Source organism: Diprion similis, chromosome 11, assembly GCF_021155765.1.
Source record: "Diprion similis isolate iyDipSimi1 chromosome 11, iyDipSimi1.1, whole genome shotgun sequence".
NCBI classification, from domain to species: domain Eukaryota; kingdom Metazoa; phylum Arthropoda; class Insecta; order Hymenoptera; family Diprionidae; genus Diprion; species Diprion similis.
In genome coordinates, this window is record NC_060115.1 from 7,923,642 (window position 1) to 7,948,806 (window position 25,165).

The window sequence follows — 25,165 nt, forward strand, 5'->3', positions numbered from 1 at the left end:
AAGTTTACGAAATGTCTTATATATTATATTATTATACGCTGACGGAACTTGTTCTAGATCCGTTTTACAATAACAGTGAGGAAACTGTAGGTATGTGGTCGGTTGCAATTTCTTGGTTACGGGATATAGAAAACGGAGGAAAACTGTTGTGACTTAAAGCTTCTTGGCTTCGACAAGCATGAGCGTATTGTTCGTTTACAAAGTTCGCGTTAAGAAAAGTCTGTCAGAAATCCGTCAAAATATTTCTTCATACTGATACACGCGTAATCGTAAGAAGGAAAAATAAAAACACTATATATAACAAAGCTTCGCAGCTGATCGTACAATCGAACAGGTAACAAAAACAAATAATTGATATTAAAAAAATGAAGAATAAGGATAACGAAAGTAAGGAAACGGACACAGTGCCAGCCCTCACCCGCAGTTTGATCCCGCATAACGATTCCGTCCTAAAAGGTATTGTTATTTTCCAAACATTATAAGCGTATTAAAAACTTGCCTGATATGTATCCAACCGCTGCCTCCGTCAATATTGTTGCATTTGTGTAAATAAAGGAAAAGGTATAGGTATACCCGCATCGGAAGGTGGTAAAACGTTGATGCGTGTGTAAAACCTAAACACCTAAAGTCGGCATGAGCCATGTGTGAGCAACGTTATACACGAAGGTACGACGGGATGTAGCCGGCATGCAACAACAATTCTTATCTCAAGTTCGAAAAAAGAACTCCCACGCGTTCGAAAAGCCGACAGACAGACACCCACCCACCCACCCACCCACCCCCACCACCACTACTACTCACCTACGGAAAACGATTCGACTGTGAGCTCACTCGCACGTATGCGTGTGCCGAGCAACACAAACGATCGCGACGTGTACGGATCGAGGTCCTCTCGTCGATTACATACAGCGTATAGGTACTTACACAAGCGTAGAGACACAGCACATTCACGTCAATGGCGAGTGGCGCGGGAGACTTCTTGTAGTTTCGAGTCGCTCGTGCTATGCAGTCGTAGCCGGTCTCGCCTGCTCGGTAAGTCGAAGTCGCGAACCCGCGGATACACCACACTGGATGGTTATATATCTACTATTGCCATTAGTCACCTCACGTGCAGTGTCAGTCGCTGATGTATGTTTGATTGCAAGTCTCTAGTCTCACTCTCGCTCTCTCTCTTTCTTTCTCTCTTTCTCTCGCCCTTGCTTCGACTAAGATTTATTTAAATTGAAAATTTTACTTTCATTTTATTCATTCTTACGATTACCGATCGTGATTAATCAATTTAATACAGTGAACAAAATAATTATGAGTGAGGTAATCGTGTGACACCGAAGAGAAGGAAAAGTAACCAACAACACAATTGGGAATTTGAAATCATCATGGCAAGAGGATAGCGTACGTCGAGTTTATTTTTCGGTAATGAAACAAAAACAGAATAAATAAATAAGCTCATCGCTATTAACGTTATGTCATTTCGCCGGCGGTGGATTACTTGTATTTAACAATATTTTTCGAACCTGGAACGAAGCGACGGTATGGATTGTATACCCTCGTGGCGACGATGCAGGTATACCACCATGTGCACGAACAGATGGATTTTCTTTCACAACTCGCGCCAGTAACTCGATCTCTGAATTTACGTAATATGCATGTATATGTATATATGTAAGAGGTAAATCGACGTAATACCGTGTGATCGTAATATTAGCTTATGAGAAAACAGAACTCGATCTTATTAGCGACAAAATTCGATAATTGGAATATACGCGAAAGGGTATAATACCGCTAATACCAAATCAATTAAATTGTACGAATAACGAATATTGGAAAGTCGAAATTTTCGCCATCCAAAAGATTACATCAGTTCACAGTGAAACCGCGAGATATTTTTTCGCAATTTGAAAAACTTTAAATGAGCGACTGATCGCGCAATATTATAATTCGTCCCATATGATCTGATCGATCAGCTGCGAGGGAACATTTCTATGATATACATATATATCTTATAAATTAAACTATGCCGTATCGTATTTTGTAACGCGTTTTAATATGCATATATACCTCATGTACGACGATAACCGCTACAGCAGCCAGACTGATATTTTGTGAAAGGAAACAGTAGTGCAGATTGCACAGAGAAACAAAAGTTTGTGTCGGTACACCGGTTGACTAACGGCAAATTCAATCTCACGCGTGATATTCTCTCTCTATCTCTCTCTCTTTCTCTCTTCCTTTCGCATTATCATCAAGGCGTCAGAGAATTCATATTTCGCATGATCAACACGCATATTATACAGCGTTATTATCTTGTAGACAAGAAATATGTAAATTCTGGGTCAGTAAGATAATAAATGCCCATTCAAAATACATTAGGATAGTTTATCGGTATGAGTAAACGTCTGCGGTAGAAATAAAAATCTTTTCGCCCTAAAGAAGTTCTATAATTTAGATTTGATTCTGTGAACCAAAGCAAATGGATAACTAACTAGAACTATAGAATTATAAATGTGTCAAGACGTTTGTGACGGTTGACGGAATGAAACCGCGATAGTGTAATCAAACTAGGAAAAGGGCAGTCGTGCTGCGTGAAGTGTAATATACGGTCGTAACATTGGCTCGAATAACGTTGCAGGCCACATTTCTCGAATCATTCAAAAGAAGCACAAGCTATAGTAAATTACTGTCCCATTATACCCAAGTAGGGAATAAAGTTGCAAGATTTTTCCTACAATTCGTAATCATTATACGTTTTTTCGTTTCGACGAAAAGAGTCGTTCAAAGTATCGAAACTGACAGCGACAAAACAACGTGCCAATAATATTGAATATTATTAATATCAACAGTAAAAACTGTCGCGAATAATAATTCTATTTTATCTTTTCAATTTTATATATACAATCGTAAGTTACAACTTTGTAATTCGCACCGGAGGCTATCAGATGAGAAACAACAAACGTCGAGAATAATTATGGATCCGCGATCTGAACGTACGAAGAGGATAAATAACCAAATTAGCAGGGATCAGAGTGCCAAACTACCCAAGAGATGAACTACGGCCGGCTGAAAGTTGGGTTGCGCACTACTCCGCAGCCTTGAGCTCATTGCGTTATTCCTAAGCCTGCAGAGGAGCCTCCGCGACCTGCAAATGGATAGTCGTTGCCAGTCCTGCGGACGACGGTATCACCTGCCGTCCATGCAGTGTGCCAGAGAAACCTTGGCGAATTATGCAAGTCCCTGCAGGATATCTCACGAGATGTCGGTGCTTTCGCGACTCTAACACCAACGAACAAGATACCTCTTATCTCGTTGGCAAATCTCACCGCGAACAGAAGTGTAATGTACCTATTCTAAACGAGTGCGAAGGACAGACAGGTTGAATAGCGATATTCAAACGCGTGAACAGATGATCGGAGTGTATAATCTTTTTCTTCCAATATTTAACATTATATTATGTCGTATTTTTCAATGCACGAAGGTACATGTCTCGAGTCCAATTACACGTGTGTCGTGAACACAGTACCGTCGTTTCACAATTCCAACGACTCAAGGGAAACGCGTATATTCGATGCGAAACGAATAAATGAAGTTGAAAAGATGATACATAGAAGAAAGACATAATGATAATACATGGATTGAAATTTGAATATCCGAATATTGCGGCAAATGACGTTCACTTTCAAAACTATTAACGATCGGTATACAGCAAGAATTAAGGCAAAGATTAACGAGCGTGGCACGTTAACTACCTGTACTGTGTAGCAACAGGTGGCCTTAAGTACCTGCAGCGTATTTATCGAACAGTAGGTACTTACAATTAGATATTTTCGACGGTAAAAATTCTAATTTACACAACGGTCACGCGCGTACGTAGTAAAACTTTCGCCCTGCATATACTGCAAGACTTGATGTACAGGCGTATATGGGTTCAGACATACCTACTCGTCGGTCTGTATATAAACGAAGCACCGATGTAATCGAAGGCGAAGATTTGGTCGCGCCTCGCGTTCTTCGACTTCGATCAGATTCAAATTTACCGTTAACCATTGCTCACGGAAACATTCGTTTGACCAATAAGCTTACCACAAGGTAAATTTTGAATTTGAGTTCTATATGTGACGGTTTATTCCCTTCTCTTCTCGTTGTTCTACCTACCCAAATTGTAGCTTAAGGGGCAACGTGAAGAATGAATGAAAAGAGGTAATAACGTACGCATGGAGCGAAGTGTAAATTCGATGCGTCTATCCTTACAAACGCTTAGCTGACGGATACGATACGGAAAGAAAACGGCTCTTTGACTAATTTACCTGCACCGACGTAACGTGTAGGATGTACGTGATGTGCGTAGAGCAGCACACCGGTTACGGCAATCGATACACGTGTTTGGTCCTCGTGCACCGCTGCAACAGGAGCAAAACGCACAGCACAGAAGCAGCAGCAGCAGCAGCAGCACCAGCGAGCAGGAAGACACAATGGAATTCCCCGAGTCTCGATGAGAGACGGCTTTAAAGTTAGCCTGGATTTTAACCGCCTGCATGGCTACTTGTAGGTACTGCAGTGTAGGATAGGTACTCCTATGGATTGTGCGCCGTCAGCACTTCAGGTTCAATGCCTCACGGTTCAAAACACATTTTCTTTAGCCTCCCGCGATAGCTGTGTAACGTATAAAGTGGGGCTTGAAAACTCTTCTGCATCGCTTCCGCGAATAACAATTTATCGTTTTATCACCTAAACGACGTCCTACGAAGGCTGTAGATAGATATTATGGTGGGCACTCAAGAGCTGACTAATTTTGACTACACATAGTCAACTATGAGTGAGTTCGAGTACTTTGAGATCCCGAATTCAATTACAATTCAAATCTATGTTTTGTATACTCGCACTATTCTACTTGTGCAATTCAGTGTTTTGTCGATTGCAGTATTGTAAACGAATCACCACGGCGGCATCGTGATGCTCGTGACGCGAAGGCTAGTTTCCCCCGATTAGTCTGATTTTCCGACAACGGTAATTAGCAGGCCTAAAAATTGGCGCAGCGGTACTTCGTAAACCAGGTCTTAGTAGGCGGTACGTAATCGCAGCATGCGGCTGAAGGCACGTTTAAAATGGATGATAGAATCTTCGTCGTGAGGAATAAGGCGATCTTCCTGTTCAAAATAAGGCAAGCATGGGAAAATCGACTGGCCTAAAAACAAAGTGGACATTATAAGACTTCCCGCTAATCTCGTTTTTTCGTCTTTGCGAAAACAAGAATTTTAGAATACAACGTTTTTAGAATTTTCGAAAAAGATTTAGCGATGCAGGTTCGGCCGATATTGCTCAACATCTGACTTATTCTTGTAAGATGAATGAAGCGAAAATAAAGCCTCAAGTTCTGAATCGGTTCATCAATTGTTTAATTATTTTACACGGGAATAACTAATTAATTTATCTCGACGAAAATCTAGTCAATTCTAAGTTCATGAAGAAGCGCGTCAATCGAGATCAGCATAATGAAAATCAGTTGATTGAAAAATTTCTTACATATACTGACAATCGAACATTCGTCTGGAAATGATCAGAAATTATTCTCCAGGTCTCAAAACTAATTAGATGCTTAGTAAAAGCTCTGAACTTTAGACGTTCGGAATGGTGATATTCTGGATGGAGGTCAAAACTTGGTGGAGGATCAATATTTGGAATGACCGATATATCAAAATTTCAAACATGCAAAATTAAAACAACTAATCAGTGAAACTTTAAAAAATCAAGATTTCAAACAATTCGTCTGTCGTTATTTTATTTTCGCATGTTTGAAGTCTCGATATATCGGTTATTCCAAATATTGATCCTCCACCAAGTTTTGACCACCACCCTATATTCTCGATGACTTCCCCTCTTCTCTACTGAATACAAAGATAATAATACTAAGTTGAAAACAACTGAAACGGTACCTTGTTATTACATATTTCTAGTAAATTAATCGTATCGTATCACGTGTACCATCTGCATATATATATATATATATATATATATATATATATATATATATATATATCGGTCATAACGATAGTTGAGTGATTACCCAACCAGCGAAGAAAGGCAAAATATCCAAGTTCGGCGGGCGATTTTCTTACATATTCTATACATTATTATTATATTATACCGTTGCAGGCGTAATGTGCATAAGAGAAAATCACATCTGAAACCGTTCAGGGCGTCATTAGAGACGCAGAGTAAGAAGTTACACGGTGTGCACTTGATGCTTACCTAACAAACGCACAAATGGATTGTACGTGTAGGTACCACCTTTCACAGTTCGCTTATATATCGCCTCCCGTATTTCGTCTATAGCTAGTGTTATTTTCAGGCGGGCCGCATTTATTACGCCGTCATATCCATCGTTGATTTGATATTTTTTTATTCGTTTAATATACTTGATACTTTCTGCCAGCTTACAATACACTGAAGCGCAATTTCATGTACTACATACGACTCGACGAGGAATCCACACGGCAGTTTAGTACCAGATCTATGATGGTTAATGTATAGAGAGAGACGAAGCGGTGAGACGAAATCGAGGAAATGTTACCGGACGAGTTCTTCCTTGATCGTGATCATTTTTCACGACATCTAACGCACTTCAGCGGACCGGCAACGACAGACGATAAACGGTTAGACTCCGACATTGCCAGACATAATATAAATATATAACACTAAATATAGTTTTTCAAATTTTTCAGTTTTTTTCTATCTGTCGTTTAGCATTTATTTCTGAATTGGTCGAAAATATAATTGTTTCAGAATTTTCTGGCAAACGCAAGTCACAGTTTTCGACGAACAACGTGAAAAAATCGAACTTCGTTCGTGAAAAATTTGAAACTCTTTTCTGGAATTTTCTTTGAGTGAAAAAGAAAACTTTTTTACATGTGAGGCAAAATGGGCCCAGCTGTCGTTCGAAAACTACGCTGCTTTTTGTGTATACATCAATGTGCGTCGTGTTATCGGACAAAAAATTGATGGGAGAAAATTAAGCTGTAAACACATGTACAAAAAAGTTTTCTTTTTAGTCATAGACAATTCAGAAGAAGTTTCAAATTTTACTAGAACGCAGTTTTTGGAGAAAGTCGATATTTGTGCGTTGTTCGTTGAAAACTGTGACTTACGATTTCCAGAAAATGTTGAAAAAATTATTTTCAATTAATTCAGAAAGAAACACAACTTTTCCCTCTTCGCAACTTTTTCCCAAACTTTTTCCCAGTTTTCGAGTTACGGAAATTGAGATCTGAAGTACCTACTCCTAAACGACAGGCGGAAAAAATCTAAATAATTTAAAAATGTATATTTAGTGGAGTAGAAGTAGGAAATAATTTGGACTACCCCATACACAGAGGAAAAAATTGTCCGCAGCCTTAACCGCGCGTTGTTATTACGGTTTACTCACGTAATTTCCCTGCATTGTACGACCTTACCACGCGAAAGAGTACAAAATAATCTTACCGTCAGATCACTTATCGCGACAAAAGCTGTCTAAATATTTTCGCATACGAAAATATACTGCAGCCGTGTATCCCACGCGAGGCGTGCAGATAAATAAATAACACCATGCAGTCGCAAAAAGAATACCATATCGTACCATAACTTGTGAGAAACGCTTAAAAACGAAACAAGTATAAGAAAGAGTTCAAGATCAGAGATCATTTATCGCGTCCTTTTAATTTCCTATAGATTTTCCATGTACGTAAGTATACCTTCAAGTTTAAATTTGTTCTTCAGCAGCTAGCTGTCACTTCAAAAAAGTTGGAGATAATGAGTCGTCAGCTCTGCGTATATATGCGGTGTTGAAAAGCCGAGCAATTCTTATCACGACGTGTTACTATCCTCTGTTAGATTTAAACTAACCGGCAATCTTTGAGTCAGTGACCTTTGCTCGACGGCACATACGCACGGCGTAATTATATGGGGGAGAAGATTCGAAGCGTTTTGTTTTGTACGCAGGGGGAACGTGATCGGTACTAAAACGGAAATGCAATGAAGTGGTGATTCCGGTACGGCGGGACTGCAGAGCCGACCGAAACTTTCTTTGAACTGGACGATCAATCGTTGGGGTCATTACTCGTCATTATTGGTCGGCGCGGTTCAAACAATCGTGCCTGATTCTTTCGATCGACGGATTAATTTTGCACAAGGCACTTACAAATTGGCGACACATGGCGGAAGTTTGCGTCACGACGCGAAGAAATATGTATACGGAAGTTGAAATCTGAGAGCGATGGCAGTTTGGACTAGAATTTCGTCCGACCTTTACCCTCGGAAACTCGAAGTCGTGATCCTCGCCATACGTGGACGAAATCCAGCGGCCACATCCTGTTTGTAAAAACGAAGTCAGAGCTAAATAAACTTGTTCCGCAGGGTGATGTGTATGTATATATCTATAATAGAGACGTGTATAATGTACACGAGAGTCGAGACGGCGGTAAAAGCTAACGTACGCGTGACTATAACACTTGTGTATACAAATTGTACGTAAATTCGTGAGCAAAAGACGTCACAGGCAGTAATTTCGTTAATATTATACGTAACGAATTTGCGTTTCTGATATGTATGTATGTACATAACGTGCGCATGTGCGAGCACGCTTAAGCCGAGTGTTTAAATTCGAACGATATCATCCTCGTATATTCAGCGAGAGATTTGCGGTCACGTATTATCCGCATTTTAGCGAACGTCGACGATCCTTATCCTGCGTTTGTAATCCGGGCAAGTAACTTGAAACTTTGGTATACAGATAATAATACGGATGAAAAGTGTAACGATAAAAATATTATTTTCTCTCAAAATTCCCAATTACATTATACAATTCTAAAATCACAATTTTTCACCGAATATCCGTGATTATGATTTCTTGCAAACCGATATAACGTATTAACCGTAAACACGTTATAATAAACTTATTTTGAACAAATAAATCACAAAGATTCTTGCTAAAAGCCTTGACCTTATTGACTAATGATGGAATGGTGTCGTGGAATGATAAGTTCTGAAATTATCTCCGTGGTGGGATGGGAGGAGAAGGAGGGAGAAAAAAAGTGTAGCAATGATTCTAAAATGAATATCGTTATACGAAGACTGCGCGGAGCTTCTGCAGCTGAGATGATCGAATTCAGTTTACTTTTCCGAAACCGCTGATATCTCGATTCGTTTCCATTAAAGTGTGGAACATCAGTGTCTGTCATACGTCTTCCAGCAGTTGTTCCACGGTCTTCCGGTTCTCGAAAGCTGACTGACATTTCCCGGGTGTATAAATTTAGCCCACTTCAACGGGGGATAAAAAAAGAACCCCATTTATGAGGGCAAAGAAGCTGATTGGGGGAATTTGAACGGTTAAAAAAACGGAGAAAACAGTAAAAATAAAAACAAGGAAACAACGGAATTTGTTATCGACTCCATAATGGATCAGCCGAGTTAAACGTCCCTTTTCAATCGGTCACTGGCACTGTGCTGAGCTTCTTGACGGCCGATTATCCCGACGACAATCTGACGGGGAATTGAAATAGGCATAATATAAATACATAATGATAGGTAATATGAAAAGCGGGTTTTGAATCTACGGCGTGGGTGATAAATCTAAGCAACGTACGTGTTACACATTATATTACACTGCACACCACGTGCCCAATCGTTCCGATTATTATAAAAGCTCTGAATCGCAATGGAGGCTGCGACCTTTGCTACTGCATGACACTGTCACAACAGTTCATAGACCGATAATGGAGCACTATGCGCCTTACGAGGGTTACACTTACTAGTACCACTAGGATATTCGTGTATCTACACACATGCGTTTGTACCGTGTAACAGGAATGTTAGGTGAGACAATTTCACGTATCATTATTACGGTATTAAGCGGCGGAACGTCATTCAACACATAAAACGCTGAGCATTTCATTTTTCCTGTATTAACTTATCTCGATTGTAGTTAATATTATTTATTATTATTATCATTAAGTCCAGAACGATGATATATTTAATATTACAAATATGTATACCACCTCTCTCTCACACTTATTGCACACAAGTTTTAAATCTACTTACTGTTAATCACCGGCAAGAAAAACGCTGGCATGGTGTTATTTTTTGGGGAGTATTTTTCCCCTCGAGGTTTTAGCCCTGAAGAAACACGGATGTTTATTGGCTTGGGGTAAAATTATTTTTAAAACTAGTTCTACGTCCCTCTGTACGTACGTTTGTCTTGCTGCCATGATTACGTGGCGTAGGGTGATAAGTTGTGATTATTTATTTTATGGAACTAAAGTTCATGATTCCGACTCTTCGTAATTCTTTGTAATAAAATTCAGCGAATTATTATTATTATCATTATCATAGTCATTATTATTATTGGTTTGCATAGCTTATGTCACTTAGTTATAGTTTGATATAATTGTTAATTTCAAGAACTGAAATCATTTCGGCAAAGCTGAAGCTTTTGATCGTGTTGGAACTTTTCTCGAAATTAATTACTCCGAAAAGCACGAATTCCCAGAAAATAATCACAACGTGACCGAATTTATATTTCCTCATTAGTCAAAGTTGACTCATGTTTCAGTTTGTTTAATAAGTACCGAAATGGCAGCACCGTCACCACCGGCACAAGTGTTAAAACACACTTTACTTACCTATCGATAATCGGTTTAGAGGTCGTTGCGCATTATAAAAAGTGAACGCTAAGGAAATAATCGACTAACGCAACTGTCACGGGATCGATCGTCGTTGAGAATCTACAGGGAAGAGTTTAACGAATCGACAAATAGTTATAGAATTTGCAACGAATGCGAAATAAGAAAAAAGGGAAGAACATAGACGTTAATTAACAAACTATTTAACACGTTTCATTTAGAATACGAAACTGAGTTGCTGACGCGTCGAGTTTAGTTTTTTTGTTTAACGCCTGCACGCGATTTATCCTAGAAAAGAATATTCTCCTTCGTCTCCACGAACCGTTCAACAAATTGTCATCAGGTACGTACGACGCATGCGGTATGGTCAGATCGCAAAACCACAGCTAATTGAGGAAATTGCAGGTTAGTCGAGGAATCGATACTTTTTCCTTAATTTTATTCAGCGTTTTTTGCATTTTGAGCATTTATTTAATTATCATATTCGTAGGATTTGACGTGTGAATTGTAAGCAATAACTTGTATAGTTACCGAATTTGCATTTCAGGTTGCTTAAAAATTAGAATACTCAGTTTCATTCCGCACCGGAGTATTTTATTTAAAAAACTATTTTTCGAAAACCCATCACGTTATTTTATTTTTTATTTTTACGATAATATTTTTAACTTATAATTCTTCACGATCGCATCGACGTTGACTTTGATAAAAAAAAAAATACGCGCAATGTTGAATTATTTATCGAGAAAAAAAAAATACGTTCTAAGCAAATTTTGTGAAAAATAACTTTTACAACCAAAACAATGCATCATCATGCAAAGTAAAATTGAGGGAATCAGCTAGACTTTTAACCATTTCGTGAAAGTGATTCGAAACCGATACGTATAGGCTCTAGTTTATAATTTTAGTTATACTATTCGTCTCGATTTTTTTTTTTTTTTGAAATCATAATACTCAGACTATACATATTCATCAGTTTAATGAACATTCAACGTACGACTTCATCTCGTAATGAAGTTGTCCAAAAGAATTCAGTTGGTATTCGAGCTTAAAAATTCTTCATCCATAACAAAATGTCAAGTAAAAATATAGAGAATTCGAATTCATTCACTGTTCAAATTTACAGCTGGTGAAATAACATCTGTAAACTTGTACAAAATGCGCGCGAATATCAGAGCCTAATTCGAGTATCGGCTTATAAGTAGTTGCAGGTTTATATCGTACAGTATCGAACATTCAACGTTGCGTAGTACGTACGCATTTACGTTACACGCATGCAGTGTACCTACGAAGGCACCCGCAGGCTACAATCCGAACTGAATGAAGCCGTTGCGTACGTCGCATTGCAGAGCTGGGAATAGATACACTTGTAAAAACCAATAGGCGAAAGTGGATTCCCGATCGTGCCGACCGCTTCCTTCATCGACGAACGGATTTAGTCAAATCATCTTTTTATCAAACTCTAGATCATTGCACATTTTCCGCGTCGGAAGAAATACGTGAGGTACCAACTGGTATAAGTTTCTTTTTCCCACCACTTTTGTACAAACATATATATGTATGTATGTACAATAGGGTGTTTCGAAAAAATAAAAAAATGTTTATCAAACAGGTTAAAGAGTTCTATTTAGGTATGAAAATGCGCCTGTAAAATTTGAATTCTTGATATTAATATTAAGAAGCTGGGAATCACATTTTTCTATTTTCCATAAGGATAACATGGGAAGAATGTTTTTTGCTTCTTCTAATTTTTACAACGAGCTAACGATGTGTCGTACAAAATATTCACAGACATATTTTTGAAGATAATTAAACGCTTTTGAAAAAAGGTCAGTTTTTTATTTTCTGATAAATACACTGATCCAAAAGTTATTTAAGGTAAAAAGTTATTCAAGGACTTTAAATAACATTTGAAAGATTAGATTTATCATAAAATGACACGAGACCGTTTTTTGTAGAGCGTTCAACTCTATGCAAAAATACGATTGCAAAACTGCGAGTTATAAAATTCCAAAGTTTGAAAAAAAAAAAAAAAAAAAAAAAAAAAAATTTCCCATGTTATTCAAATGGGAAATAGAACCTGACGATGAGGCACCTGCAACTATTAATATTAAGAACTGAAATTTATACAGAATGATATCGAAAAATATTTTCGACTTGAATCTTGAAAAAACAAATAATCGATTTTTTTTATTCAGTCTAATATACATTCAATTGGTGAATTCGTATAATCTCCAGTGAAGTAATGAAAAATCAGACCGTTCGGCCAGTCTTCTAAACGGCATGAAAATTCGACTTTGCAATATTGCTTGCGATTCAATCGGGGAGGGGATCCCGATTCTATTCTTCTCTAGGACAAAACGAGAACCGGTGTCACCGCAGCATCTTCATCGGCCGCCCGACACGGCGTGAAAGTATTGTGTACAATCAGCATCCCACTTTTGGAACGGTGTCGTAACCGCGTTTAACGTATCGGTGTTCGGTTATGTGTGACACCGATTGCACAACGGTGGCATACTCGGAATGCAAAGTAGTGATTCGGTGCGAAACGATTTAATCTGTTTATAATGTATCGGGGCTGCAGAACGTGCAGCTTAAATTTAGAGCACCGTATATAATATAATAATATATAATATTTCTAATCTCTAATATTTATCCACTCCGTTTCAATTCCCCAAAAACATAATGATTTTCCATTTTTCTTTCGTTGAGAAACTACGGTTATTAACATTCTGTCAATACTCCGCAAAGACGAATCGCAGAGTGAGAGAAAGTGCTGGTGATTGCAAATATCACCGCGATTATATCTATCGTAGATCGTTGAGCATAAATTATCATTTTTATTATTTATTGTATATTTTTCATCGACGATGGCAGTGTGTTTTCGATTTAGCTGGTAACAAAAGATTGTTGAGAAATTTTCTGACTAATGTAAAAGGCCAACATTTATTTTTCATTGATTTATTTATATAACAATCACAATTATATATATGTATGACACGTGTGTATCCCTCCGTTAATTTCGAGAGTGGGTACATATATAATTTTATGCTTACTGCTGTGTAAACACATATAACGAACACTAAAAATTCCACAAACACTTGTGAAAGAATTAAGCATTTCGCGTGTATGTATATATATATATATATTGTATATATATCTTTTATAAAGAACCTGTACACGATTTCAATTTAATTCAGGAAGTAAAACCGCAATTTCTCCACTTCCTACTTCTCAAGTGAAACCTGAAATCCATGTTAATTCACCCAAAGCGAGCTGGCAAGGCGTGATGTGGCGGTCGGCATTATAAATGATGACCGAATTCGAAAACCAATTCCGCGAGGAATTTCACACGCCAGTTAAAAGTTCCCTGTCTTTACGATTGCAGATAATTTTCTATCGCGTGGCAAAAAAGTGTGCAATATTAATTCCAGACTTTATAAGAAAATCATATTTATCGTTTTTGATAAGGCGACGATAACCGCGTCAAGAGTCACGACTCGAAGCCAACATTCTTCTCTATAATGACTGCAGAATTATATGTATGTATGTATATACATACCTCTGTATACATATACACACGACATGAAATCACGATTGCGGTGTAATTTGACTTGCACTTTGAAGACGTGCACTTATCTAGTATGTCACGTGCGCAATTCTTCATCAGCGATCTTGCAACCTGCGCACCAGGTATCATCGCCGAGTAGGCACAAAATGTTAAACAAAGGATGAGATTGCACCGCTGCAGACGATGAGAGGAACCCGAAAAGGTCAAGCGAGGATATACGTCGCGTGAGGGGTGCGTCCAGGAATGCAGGGATCGCCCTCGGGTCACTTAAGCAACCGAATAGCGGGAGTGCCAGAATCCTAGATTCCATTCGTGCCCTATTCCGTAAATTGTATTTTTTCTTTAACTTTAATCTTACGCGTTCAACCTCTCGTCTGCAACAACAGCATCAGCCACAATCATCACGTCTAGGCGTCTCTCTTATTGACAATCAATTATTCTCAACTTAATCATACATCTGCAAAAAGTTTGCAAATGTTTGCAAAAAGACTCCACGATTGTTTTAATTTTTCAGTCTGCGATAAAAAAAAAAATCGTAGAATAGATTCCACGCTGTTAAATATCCCGAGACGATTCTCTCAACTCATATCAAGTATGCCTGTATCTCGACAGTAGCACTGATCGTTTGTTTGTACCTATCGTCCCAAGGTTTTGGAGACGTCTAACGATCCACGATTTATGCTCACGGATTGAGCGATGAATGACGGTTTACGCGTTTCACGTTTGCATTTAGCACCGTGACCAGGATCGGGAATCTCGTATTCTATTACCTTAACGCATGTCTAGCGAATAGCGCATAGCGGGGCGAAGGCCATGCCACCTGCACACTAGGCCGTGATGTAAAGTATGTAAAGCATGTAAAGCATGTAAAGCATGTGGTTAAGTACAGAGACAGATGCGGTATCAAGAGCAGTAGCAGTGGACCGGTACCTAGACCCACATAAAAGGAATTCTCACAAACTATGCAAGCATTGCAGAGTCCGATCGACATATTGTAATACCAAGCAGTCTAAGAATTGCGTCTGAAGGAACAAATGGGTTTCGTCTCAAAGCAATCTCACAGTCAAGAACAATGTGTGAGAGAAGCAGATATATTTGGGATCAAAGTGCTCCTGTTAAAGTCTGAAGACTGACTGTTATTACAACAATATCGGTGAACGCATCAACTTAATTCATTTGCAGACGAGTCGTTAAGGGTATTTCGATACACGTAGATACACAGTAAAAAATAATTCGACGTGGACTTCCATGGAATATATTTTGGTGCCAACTTGACACTATTGTCATGTATTTCCACACCGATTACCGTCGTTCAACTTTAACACCGCTATTTTTTTACAATGTATGGAATATGCTTTCAGGTACCTTCCGCGTCCAGGATGCGAGAACTAGGACAATTGGTGGCGGTACTGGCGTGGGTGGTGTTCAGGACTCACCTGGTCTCGGCGCAGTCGCCGCACCTTGGAGGAGCTGTGAACGTCTTCAGCAGATACGGTTACCTAAGCATAAGCATGAGGGTGGTACCGAGGAACGACACGGAGAGTTGGATATTCCGGGAACCAACGTTGGACGTGTTCCTGAACCCGGTTGCGGCGCCGCCGCGTCCGCAGGACAAAAACGCGGTGCTTAAGGGCGACTTTCACATGGAGTTTTGCGACAACATAAGACAGCTGCTCCAGGCCTACTTCAGGGACTTTACGTTCGAGAGACTCGACAGACCCTGGCGAGCCTTCACCGCGAGTTGGTCGAGGACGGCGATCGCCAGACACCTTGGTATAAACGCGTCATTCGCGACCGGGGATCACTGCTACGTCCTCGTCCGCGTCGCCAGATTCAGGGAAAGCCAGCGGCTAAACGGACCCGTGGATTCGCTGATACTCGACGAGGCGATAGCGCGGGAAGTCGAGAACGTTACGATCGGGGATTACGGAAGCGTCATTAGATTCGTGAGAAACTTTGGATCGCACTACGTGTCGTCGTACGTGACGGGAAATTCGCTCTATCAGGCAAGTTGTGCATATTATATGTATATGGCGTTTCTCTTTTCTTCTGGAGTTTAAAAACACAATACCTAATAATAATGTACCAACCTACCAATAACAAGGAAGGTAAAACCAGTGACCGACCTTCGTGGTCTTCGCTTTTTGTTCTCAATTTTTTCGCGAATCAGTCACATGCTTTCATGATTTCCTAACATACATTTATCGCCGATCTGGGCCAAATCGCTTCACCCATACCAACGTAATCTATAGTCTAAGGTATAAGTACACGTGTATCTTAACGATCATGAAAGTACGTTGAACGCGTAAAATTCCTCAGCAATTATTCCACGACGTGTGTAACAAGACGCAAACATACAGAGACACGAGTGGTACAGACGTTACGAGAAATTATCGTTTCTATTGTCTCTAATTAAGGTCATGTGCATTGCAGGTGTTCGTATACACGCCGCAGGTGTATTTGCGTATAAAAGGAAGACTGAAGTCCCGTGGCGTTGGTGAACTCTCGACGTCCGAGCTGAACAATTTCTTTTCACCATGGTACGCGGAGCACATGGGTGCGATACAATCTGCAAGTGGGAACCGATCGGTGGAAGCGTGGGCGGTGGACAGACTGCGAGTACAATACTACATATTTACCTACGCGAGTTTGCTGAAACTTCACGGTGACGTGCCGCTGCTACGTCAGCTGGATTCGCTCCTCGGTAACGAGGCTCTGCTTCAGCTTCAGCTCCGAACCCTGGAGCCACTCTTCAAGAATCATCCGGCCCGACTCGCGTGGTTTCGCGAAATAATTGACAATTTTTTCAAACTTTGCGAAGTGAACGTGTGAATACCGAGCTTTTCTAGATCAATCAAATTACAACATATATAACAAAGGGAAGACAGTGATGTAACAATGTATGTACGATTGCACGGATCTAGAGTGGGGGGTTCTCCGCAAAAGATGATCCGTTCGAACGTTGGCGATATTGATACGTATAACATGAATATGTACAAAAATCGACATCAAGACCATCGAGTGCCTTTTGCGATGTTTCGTTATACACATATTATATTACACGATGTACTATACAGTTTCCATAAGAAATGATCGTTTTCTTTCTTCTTTTCTCGTTTTTCGAAAATCATTCGTTTTAACGACGCGATTGATCCGCAATTATCCGCATATATGTATATATGTATAATAACTTATATGCATACCATCTATGTCAGATTTACACGTACGTACATACATACGATTGATATGAATATGAGAAAAAGAAACGAGAAGAAAAAACAAACAACAACGTGTGCGTATGAATATATATGTATGTATATGTGTATATAGGTGCTCAAAATTGATCTTGAATTGACTATTTGCGTTAATAACCGCTGCGTAACGTTCCTCGCGATCGTCAGATCGTTCACATTTAAAAACAGACTGATTAATTATTTATACACACGCATTTGTCAGCCTAAGCGATGAGGTATATATGTATGTATATGAATACGTATGCATATGCATATACTGAAACACGAAATATAATCACTGTTATTGTTATAAATAAGTATTTATTATATAATAGTTAATACAAAAACATTTTATACAAACGTTTCTTTTTATTTTTTTAATTATCGTCTTTTTTTGCTCGTCATTTTTATGTATCTATGTCACCAGTATTATTCTCACTACTCTGTTAGCCTAGATTTACGGTGTGTGCTATTCGGTAACATTTGAACAAGATACCGATCGATATTATAGCGATGAAAAATTCAATTCGCGAATTTCTTTATCGTGACAAAAGTAACAGATATTAATAAAAATCAGAATCAGTCTACCGTAATCGTAACAGCTTGTCCTATTACAAAGTTTTTCCGATTTTTTTCAAATGACTTTTCATAATGAAATTCGATCTCGGAATAGAGTATATTGATACAATGTCAATACAAACAATAAAAAACGATTTGATAGTAATATTGACGATGAACAAATGCTGATCATTGGGGAAAATTAGTAATTGGAATATATATTTTTTCGTGGCTCTTGTTAGTCTTGTTTCACCAATAAACTCACCGTCTCCAGCCTGTTACCACTTAACGAGAACTTCAGTGCATTATTTGAATTATGATGCTACTTCATTCAATTACTATTCTGTTCACTGGTTGAGATTTGTTAAATCGTGATATTGCCATTGTCACTATTTATTTCTATTAACATTTTCTTTCTCAGTGTGGAGTTTTGCTCAATTGTGAGACTAACGATTTTACAACAGCAACAATAGAAACTTGACGCAATTACCAATCTTCAAAGTTTACGCCGAGGTTCAAACAGACGTTGGACCAAAGATTTGGCACATACGAAACTCGATTGTATACAATTTTTGAATGATGTTTAGCCAGGAAATTTTATTTAAGTGCCTGGCAAGCTTTATTTGTTTTGAAATTTGTCTTTATAGAAAAACTTGGACTCTCCAAATATCATTTTCATCCGTTTAGGCAAAATTGCTATATATATATTTTTTTTTATCCGTATATTTTCAGGTGCTCCATACAAATAGAATATTCTCACTATGAATTCGAGACAGCCAGAAAAATTGAGATAATTCCTATTTGGTTTGGAATTCTACTAAATATTTACACTTTCCTTGCTTTTCAAATTGATTGATAATAAAATTACAACAGGCAATGGTATAAATTTTCAGTACATTTCTAACAATAATATTGCTATTTTTCGGCGACGTAAGAATTAATCAGTCATGTCTATGCCAAGTATCCATAAATATCGTTATTGTCAAAAATTACCAATGATAGTCCCAGAACGTATTACGTATGTGTGCTATAAATATGAAAGCACAATTGATTTGCGCCTCAAATTCTCTCTACTACAGTATGATTCATTCAATTTAGTTTACGAGCTAAAATGATGAGTACATACATAGGTGACACGATGGAATATATTTCGGTTCGGAACACGGTGAGTATAAAAAAGAACGATGATGTAATGTTACTAGGTGAAAAAAAGTGAAAACAATGTTATACACTAATTGAGTATTAATTAGTAACCAAGCATAACGGTTGAAATAAACATCTCACTTCTATTAACAAATCAATACTTTCATCTATCGTATAATATTATGGCAGTAGGCTACAGCCAACGGTATGTTAGACATTCTGTGATGCAAACAACCGTACATCAAATTTACATACGAATGAAATTTTTATTTCTTTGGTCTGGAAACAATCAAGAGCGAACTAAATTTCTTCTACTTTGTTCCTAACTCCGTTCAACTTTTCTCAAGAATAATTTTATTCTTGGGTATAGTGGAACAGGCTTGATGTTTTAAAAGAAGTCGAGAAATGAGAACCCAATTTAAATAGCACGATCGGATTGTCCGAATTGATAGTAATTGAACTAGAATGCTGTAGGCAGTTCGGTCACAAAAATAACTGTTTCCAAATATCAGTAATGATTGTGTAACAGTAAATCCACGTGCTAAATGTGAGAATAGTAAAAAAACATGATCTACATTTCCACGTGAGCCTATGAAGCGATGTATAATATATATTAGAGGAAAATGGAAGTGAGATTGCAAATACATTTCAAAGATGCAAATAATTCGGTATGCTCATGGCATTTGGGTAAGAAAAAAATCCCGTTGACAATCTGGACAAAATTCATGTCAAGGATTTACATCGAAACAGTGACGAGTTACTGACTTGCAAACGATGTGGTAATATGGTAATTTATGAATAGATGTTTCAACGTATGAACGCATTTCTAACACGAAGAACCTCGACGTGATTGAATATCATGTATAAAGATAAAAGACATTCGCATTAGAAGTGGAGATTGCTTATTCAACGCAAACAAAAAGTGGAATGGAAATCTGCGCGTTTCCCTTTGATAAAAACTGAATGGCATACCTAATCCGTCTTCTTAAACGTTGATAATTTTGCGCTAGCTTGTTGATCACGGCCCAATTTCTTCCCATTGACGACTAATATGATAGGTGTTTCGACTCGTATTGATTTAAAATCGAAATTCTACAAGAACAGAGAAGGAAAGTTACATATTATCTAGTTATAGCCATCAATTCGGAAAAGATAATATTTCAATAAGTAGAGTGGATAACTAACGTTGTCACGAAAAGAGAAATTATGATGCGTCAAAAAGGGTTCCGGAATAACGACCGTATCGGCGACAGTAACTCCCCGTCCTCTTGCCAAATTGTATACGGTGACGGAATAACAGCTTTTGTCAGCATCCATCAAGCAAAACGTACTATTTGGAAAACAACATTTGGTTATGAAGAATGACATTCTTTACAATTACGCTAGTCAACCTGGTTACGCGTAACTCACAAAGGTACGCAGTCAGGATCTTGGATCCAGCAGACAACTTTTCCATAAACGACTTTTTCTACGTTCACACCAGGCGTCAGATCTTTCATCGAAACTAAATCTAGTTTCACTGATTTATCTCCTAAGGTATAGGAGCCACCCTTGTATGGTCCCAAATGTTTCGTATCCAGACCCTGAGCAATAAATACAAAGAGTTGAGTAGAAGCGATATCAGAGATCTTTCGGAAACACTGGTATAAACGACACTTGATCGATGTGATTTAATTGTTTTAGAATTGTTATTGAACACGTAATGTTTCAATTATGTAAGTGCTTTGTACCTGCACAAGCTGATGAAGTTTTTTGACTTTTAATCGGCCCTTGGTAGTAGTCAAGTCTTGTACATCCTTGAGATACTTCAAAAGTTGCTGCTGCTTAATACGAGGAGTTTCCCAAATTGGGTCTAACAGCATTGATTGATCGAACGCTTCCAAAGCTAGTTTATATTCCTCCTCGTACTTCAGAGCCTGATCAAAATGAGAGGGTTTTGAATAATCGGCTAAACTTTTTACAATTTAATTTGTATACTAATACTCACAATTGCTTTGTTGTAAAATAAATCAGGATTGCTTCTCGCAATAATATCTTTTTCCTGGAGAAAAAAAGTAAATCACCCAACAATCTTTTTTTATTCCCTGTCAAGGAGCCAAAATTCTATCAATCATAAAATAATGGAAATCAGAAAACTCAACAATCTCAACTCAAAGGTATCAAACAACAACGAGTTCACTTACGGCTTGCGAATAAGCAGACATACATTGCCGCAAAGTTTTTGGATTTTGATTAATTGCAAAGAAGGAAGAGAGGTGTGCATTCCCAAGAATCGCCCACGACGTTCCGTCCGAAGTATCTAAGCTAACGGCTTCTTTCGCATATTCCAAGCCTAGCTGTACGTTGTTTACTCTCTGATCATAACTGGAGGTCGGTTCTTGTCTTAGAACCATGGACAAATTGCGAAGCGATATTTTATTTCTTCCCTGTGAACGAATCGTTTATACTTCAACTTCATAATCCATTTTTATAATACTAAGTCGAGTTGAAACGCACATGAGGTAGAGCGCCGACGAAACAATTTTTAGCTTGTTGAATGTCATCATTTTTCCAATAGCACTCGCCAAGCTCGTTCCAAGCTTCAACTAACTTTGGCTCCAGTTTTACCGCTTTACTCAACAACTCTTCGGCCTGAGGCATAAAGCGATCTACCACATTCAGACATCGTCCTTTGAGGTAGTAATATTTGGCCCGTGCCCCGTCGATCTCATAACCTTTATAATCGTCAAACTTACTCAGAGTATTTCTCATCTCTTTTTCAACATCGCCACTCTTTTCAATGGCACGATCGATCGAGTTGTTAACGAAATAATGGTCTCTGAATAAGTAAAGCGATTGTACTCGTTCCTGGAGGAGAAGGAAAAACGACTTGTCAGAATTGGTAGTTGACGCGTTTGAATACAGATGATAAGTGCCAAGAGCTATATTGCGTATTCCGTTAACGAAAGCATCCCGGATACATGAGTGGATATTAAAGCGTAAAAATTTATGGGATATTTACTGTCAAAACGACGATGGGATCTTCCTTGACAGCAGCCGGACTTTTCGCCCCCGCAACGACTTTCTCATCGATTATTTCAGACATTATTTATTTTCATTTATTCATTCGTATAAATCAGGCAGCCCATGTCTTTCTGTATACTCAATAGTGGACACCAAACATTGAACTGGTTTCAGATTACTTCCTGCTGCTTAAAATCTACCAAATAATATCAATTCGAGGTTATGAATCGACATCAAAACTGGTACAACAAGAATGGAACTGTCAACGAGATCGATTTGTGAAAGTTAACCATGGATACAACAAATTTCAGAGGAAGGCGAGTCTACAAATATTCGAGAGTTCCGCGTTGTGGTCGTTTATCCTTGGAATAGAGAAGCAGCAAGTCCACGCGGAAAATGCGCGGTCAGGTTTGAAAAACGATATTGGCTGCGACGGTGTGGATGAGAAAAAATAATCACAACACTTATTTTGTAGTATAGCAAGCGCATGAAGGTGATGAGCAAAAGCCGCAATCTTTACCTTGACATCAAATATGTGTAGTAATTGTTTGAGATTCATTTTATTCGGGTCTCAGATTTCTGTGGCCACCTAAAGTACACACACAACTTCCGCTTTGCAACATCAACCGAGTCATTATTTACAAATCCAAATGGCAAATCGTTGGAAAAATGCTTAGCAATGAAGAGACTTACCCATAGCTGAATGCTTGCAGGATGCCAAGATGTTGATCATCGCAGTTTTGTTCTTAATTATGAACTGCGGCTTGCAGCAATGTGAAAATCATTTCATTACACTCTCCCATCTGAAAAATGAAAAAAGTCTGATTTACTGAGTGTTTTATTATGATTGAAGGGTTATTAATGCCAGAGGGTTATAATATTGTTTACTTTATGTCTTGAAAAAGCTGGTAAACATGCATTTAGAAGAAAAGGAGATATACTAATATATAAAATTAGAGACCTATATCACATTTAAATATATCATATCATATTTACGAAAGTAATAACGCGGCAAGCACGCAGCAAATATATTGAAAGCAAAAGAGTTTCCGCTCCTGACATCGAAGGATAACCCTAATAGGTCACCGGAGATGAACTTCACTCGAAATATTTTTTGAACTCTTCGTAGAGTCCCTCAGTTGTGGGAATGAGCCGCTTATAAAAATGCTATTTTCGACATTTTTGGCACTTCCATTAACTTTGGCGAGGTTTTACAATACATAAACAATGCATTCTGTTTGTGAAAACTGAGAGTTCTTTCTGCCAAATAAACTACTGACAAAAATGTTCAGATTTGAAAACTTGAACACGTCTAAACTCGTCTACCTCTGCTTCACTACATTCCGTAGCGATCACACGGTGAATTTGTAAAAGAATCGACATGTTCACAGTGTTCACTGCAGTTCACACAAGATGCAAAACTCGCGTGCAATGAAAATACGTAACGTTGATTGGTCGACCCACGCCCGACGAATGTAGTAAACTCCAGTGATCTTGGGCCATCGCGACAGTCGAACACGGCCCTTAGGCGATAGCGTCGTCTTTGTCAATATGCCTTAATCTCCCCGGTCGACTAAGGAGGGGGAAGGCAAGGAAGGAGGTGGAGGTGGGTTTGCGGGCGTGACGTCAAGGTGGCTGAGGAGTGTCGACGCCAAGCGGAGGTCAGCCAAACTAAACGAGGAGAGAGATCAGGGATCAAGTTTCCCAGAATGCAGTACGGGAATTGACATCGCCATTTTATGTGTTTGGCTCTGACACAGGTAGAGTGGAAGTGGTGCGTGGGGTGGTGAGAAAATCTGGCGAAGTATATAAAGTTATTCGCAAAATGTTGCTCAAATACTTAATCCCCGACATGAGTAAGTAACGTTAATCGAGAACGGGTTGCGCGGGTGGTGTAATCCGGGTATCATTATAATCTGGTCGAAATGGTGTAGTGGAGTTGTGCGTGCGTGTGTTTTCATCGAGTGTTTCCAACACTAGTTTTAACTGCTGTCACACGCTCAGTTATTTTGTGTTATCGAGTTATTGGTGTTGGCTCATATCACGCGCAGCCTCCGGATTTTATTTTCGATTTTCTCATCGGTTACAATGAGTTCGAGAAATATTCCCTCAGACAAGGTGAGTCCGAATTTTATTTCTTCACCCGACTTTCTTTCCGTTCCTCACCTTTCCTTTCCACCGCTTTCTCTCTCTTCCCTCTCTTTCCTCTCCCTCGCCTTCCTTTTTTTTTTTTTTTTTTTTTTTTTCTTTCCTCTACCCGTTCGTATTACATGTCTACCGCACCCTTCTTCGATTCCATCTCGCCTCCTTGTTTCCCCCGACCTAGTTAGCCACCCAGTCATCTTCACTTCTGTCGCTTCCCTTAATATTTTATCACCTTTATATACAATACTGTACGAGATGTCGTGCGAACTTGACATCCAGGTTCGTCGCTGGTATAACTTCGATTAATAATCATACCAAACCGTATTTGCTCCGCGTCATACTGTCGCAATTATCGCAAATAATTCATAACAATTATCAACTACACGCGATTGGTTCACACATACTCACTTAGCGACGAAGCGCCGATCTATACCCTTATAAATGATGTATTATAATAAAAATCTATTAAAAAATTGGACGATATACGTTGATGATTGTTTCATTGTCAAACAAAAATCAACGTGCGAAACGTTGTATCATACTCGATAGGAATCTGATTCATTTAAACCGCAGCAATCGGTCTTTGCTGGAAGTTGGCCTTTTCCATTTAAATCGAAGAGAGAAATCGCTTTAGGGAAAGGAGCGACGCAAAATATAGATCAAGAGAAAAACATCGCAACATTCTTTCGTCAACGAATTCCAGATATGTATTTGATATCCTATTTTATTCACGACCTTCTTCTCAGGGAGGTTTTTTCCGCGTTTTTTCGCGTACATGTGTTCGAAGGTAAATAAGTAGTACAAGCAACGGTTACTCGTGAAACTGTGCTTAGTGAAACAAAAAAAAAAAAGAATAAAAAAAAATG

General features: G+C 38.7%; 3 protein-coding genes across 6 annotated transcripts in view; 2 read left to right on the forward strand and 1 right to left on the reverse strand.

Moving 5' to 3' along the window:
- The first annotated feature begins 972 nt into the window (after positions 1 to 972).
- Positions 973 to 17,137, forward strand: LOC124412363 (torso-like protein). Of its 3 annotated transcripts, none has more exons than XM_046892173.1 (3): positions 973 to 1,032; positions 15,579 to 16,223; positions 16,651 to 17,137. In XM_046892173.1, exons 2-3 carry the CDS (start codon positions 15,597 to 15,599, stop codon positions 17,047 to 17,049), a joined length of 1,026 nt encoding a protein of 341 aa, XP_046748129.1. In that variant the 5' UTR covers positions 973 to 1,032; positions 15,579 to 15,596; the 3' UTR covers positions 17,050 to 17,137. The 3 variants fall into 3 exon arrangements, with proteins under 3 accessions (XP_046748129.1, XP_046748127.1, XP_046748128.1); XM_046892171.1 differs by lacking the exon at positions 973 to 1,032 and adding an exon at positions 1,213 to 1,413; XM_046892172.1 differs by lacking the exon at positions 973 to 1,032 and adding an exon at positions 1,774 to 2,401.
- Positions 17,138 to 19,493: 2,356 nt separating this feature from the next.
- On the reverse strand, positions 19,494 to 22,434 carry LOC124412364 (tetratricopeptide repeat protein 5-like). Its single transcript, XM_046892174.1, has 8 exons — positions 22,153 to 22,434; positions 21,648 to 21,998; positions 21,335 to 21,577; positions 21,139 to 21,192; positions 20,882 to 21,067; positions 20,562 to 20,734; positions 20,337 to 20,481; positions 19,494 to 20,243 (listed from the first exon to the last, which is right to left on the reverse strand). Exons 1-8 carry the CDS (start codon positions 22,234 to 22,236, stop codon positions 20,124 to 20,126), a joined length of 1,356 nt encoding a protein of 451 aa, XP_046748130.1. The 5' UTR covers positions 22,237 to 22,434; the 3' UTR covers positions 19,494 to 20,123.
- Positions 22,435 to 23,867: 1,433 nt separating this feature from the next.
- The window catches only part of LOC124412598 (ubiquitin-like protein 3), a 32,377-nt gene continuing 31,079 nt past the window's right edge, over positions 23,868 to 25,165 (forward strand). The window contains exon 1 of one of the 2 annotated variants that reach the window (XM_046892610.1): positions 23,868 to 24,272. In XM_046892610.1, coding sequence (XP_046748566.1) covers positions 24,243 to 24,272 — 30 coding nt within the window. In that variant the 5' untranslated portion in view covers positions 23,868 to 24,242. The remainder of the gene's footprint in view (positions 24,273 to 25,165) is intronic. The other variant, XM_046892609.1, reaches the window with a different exon arrangement.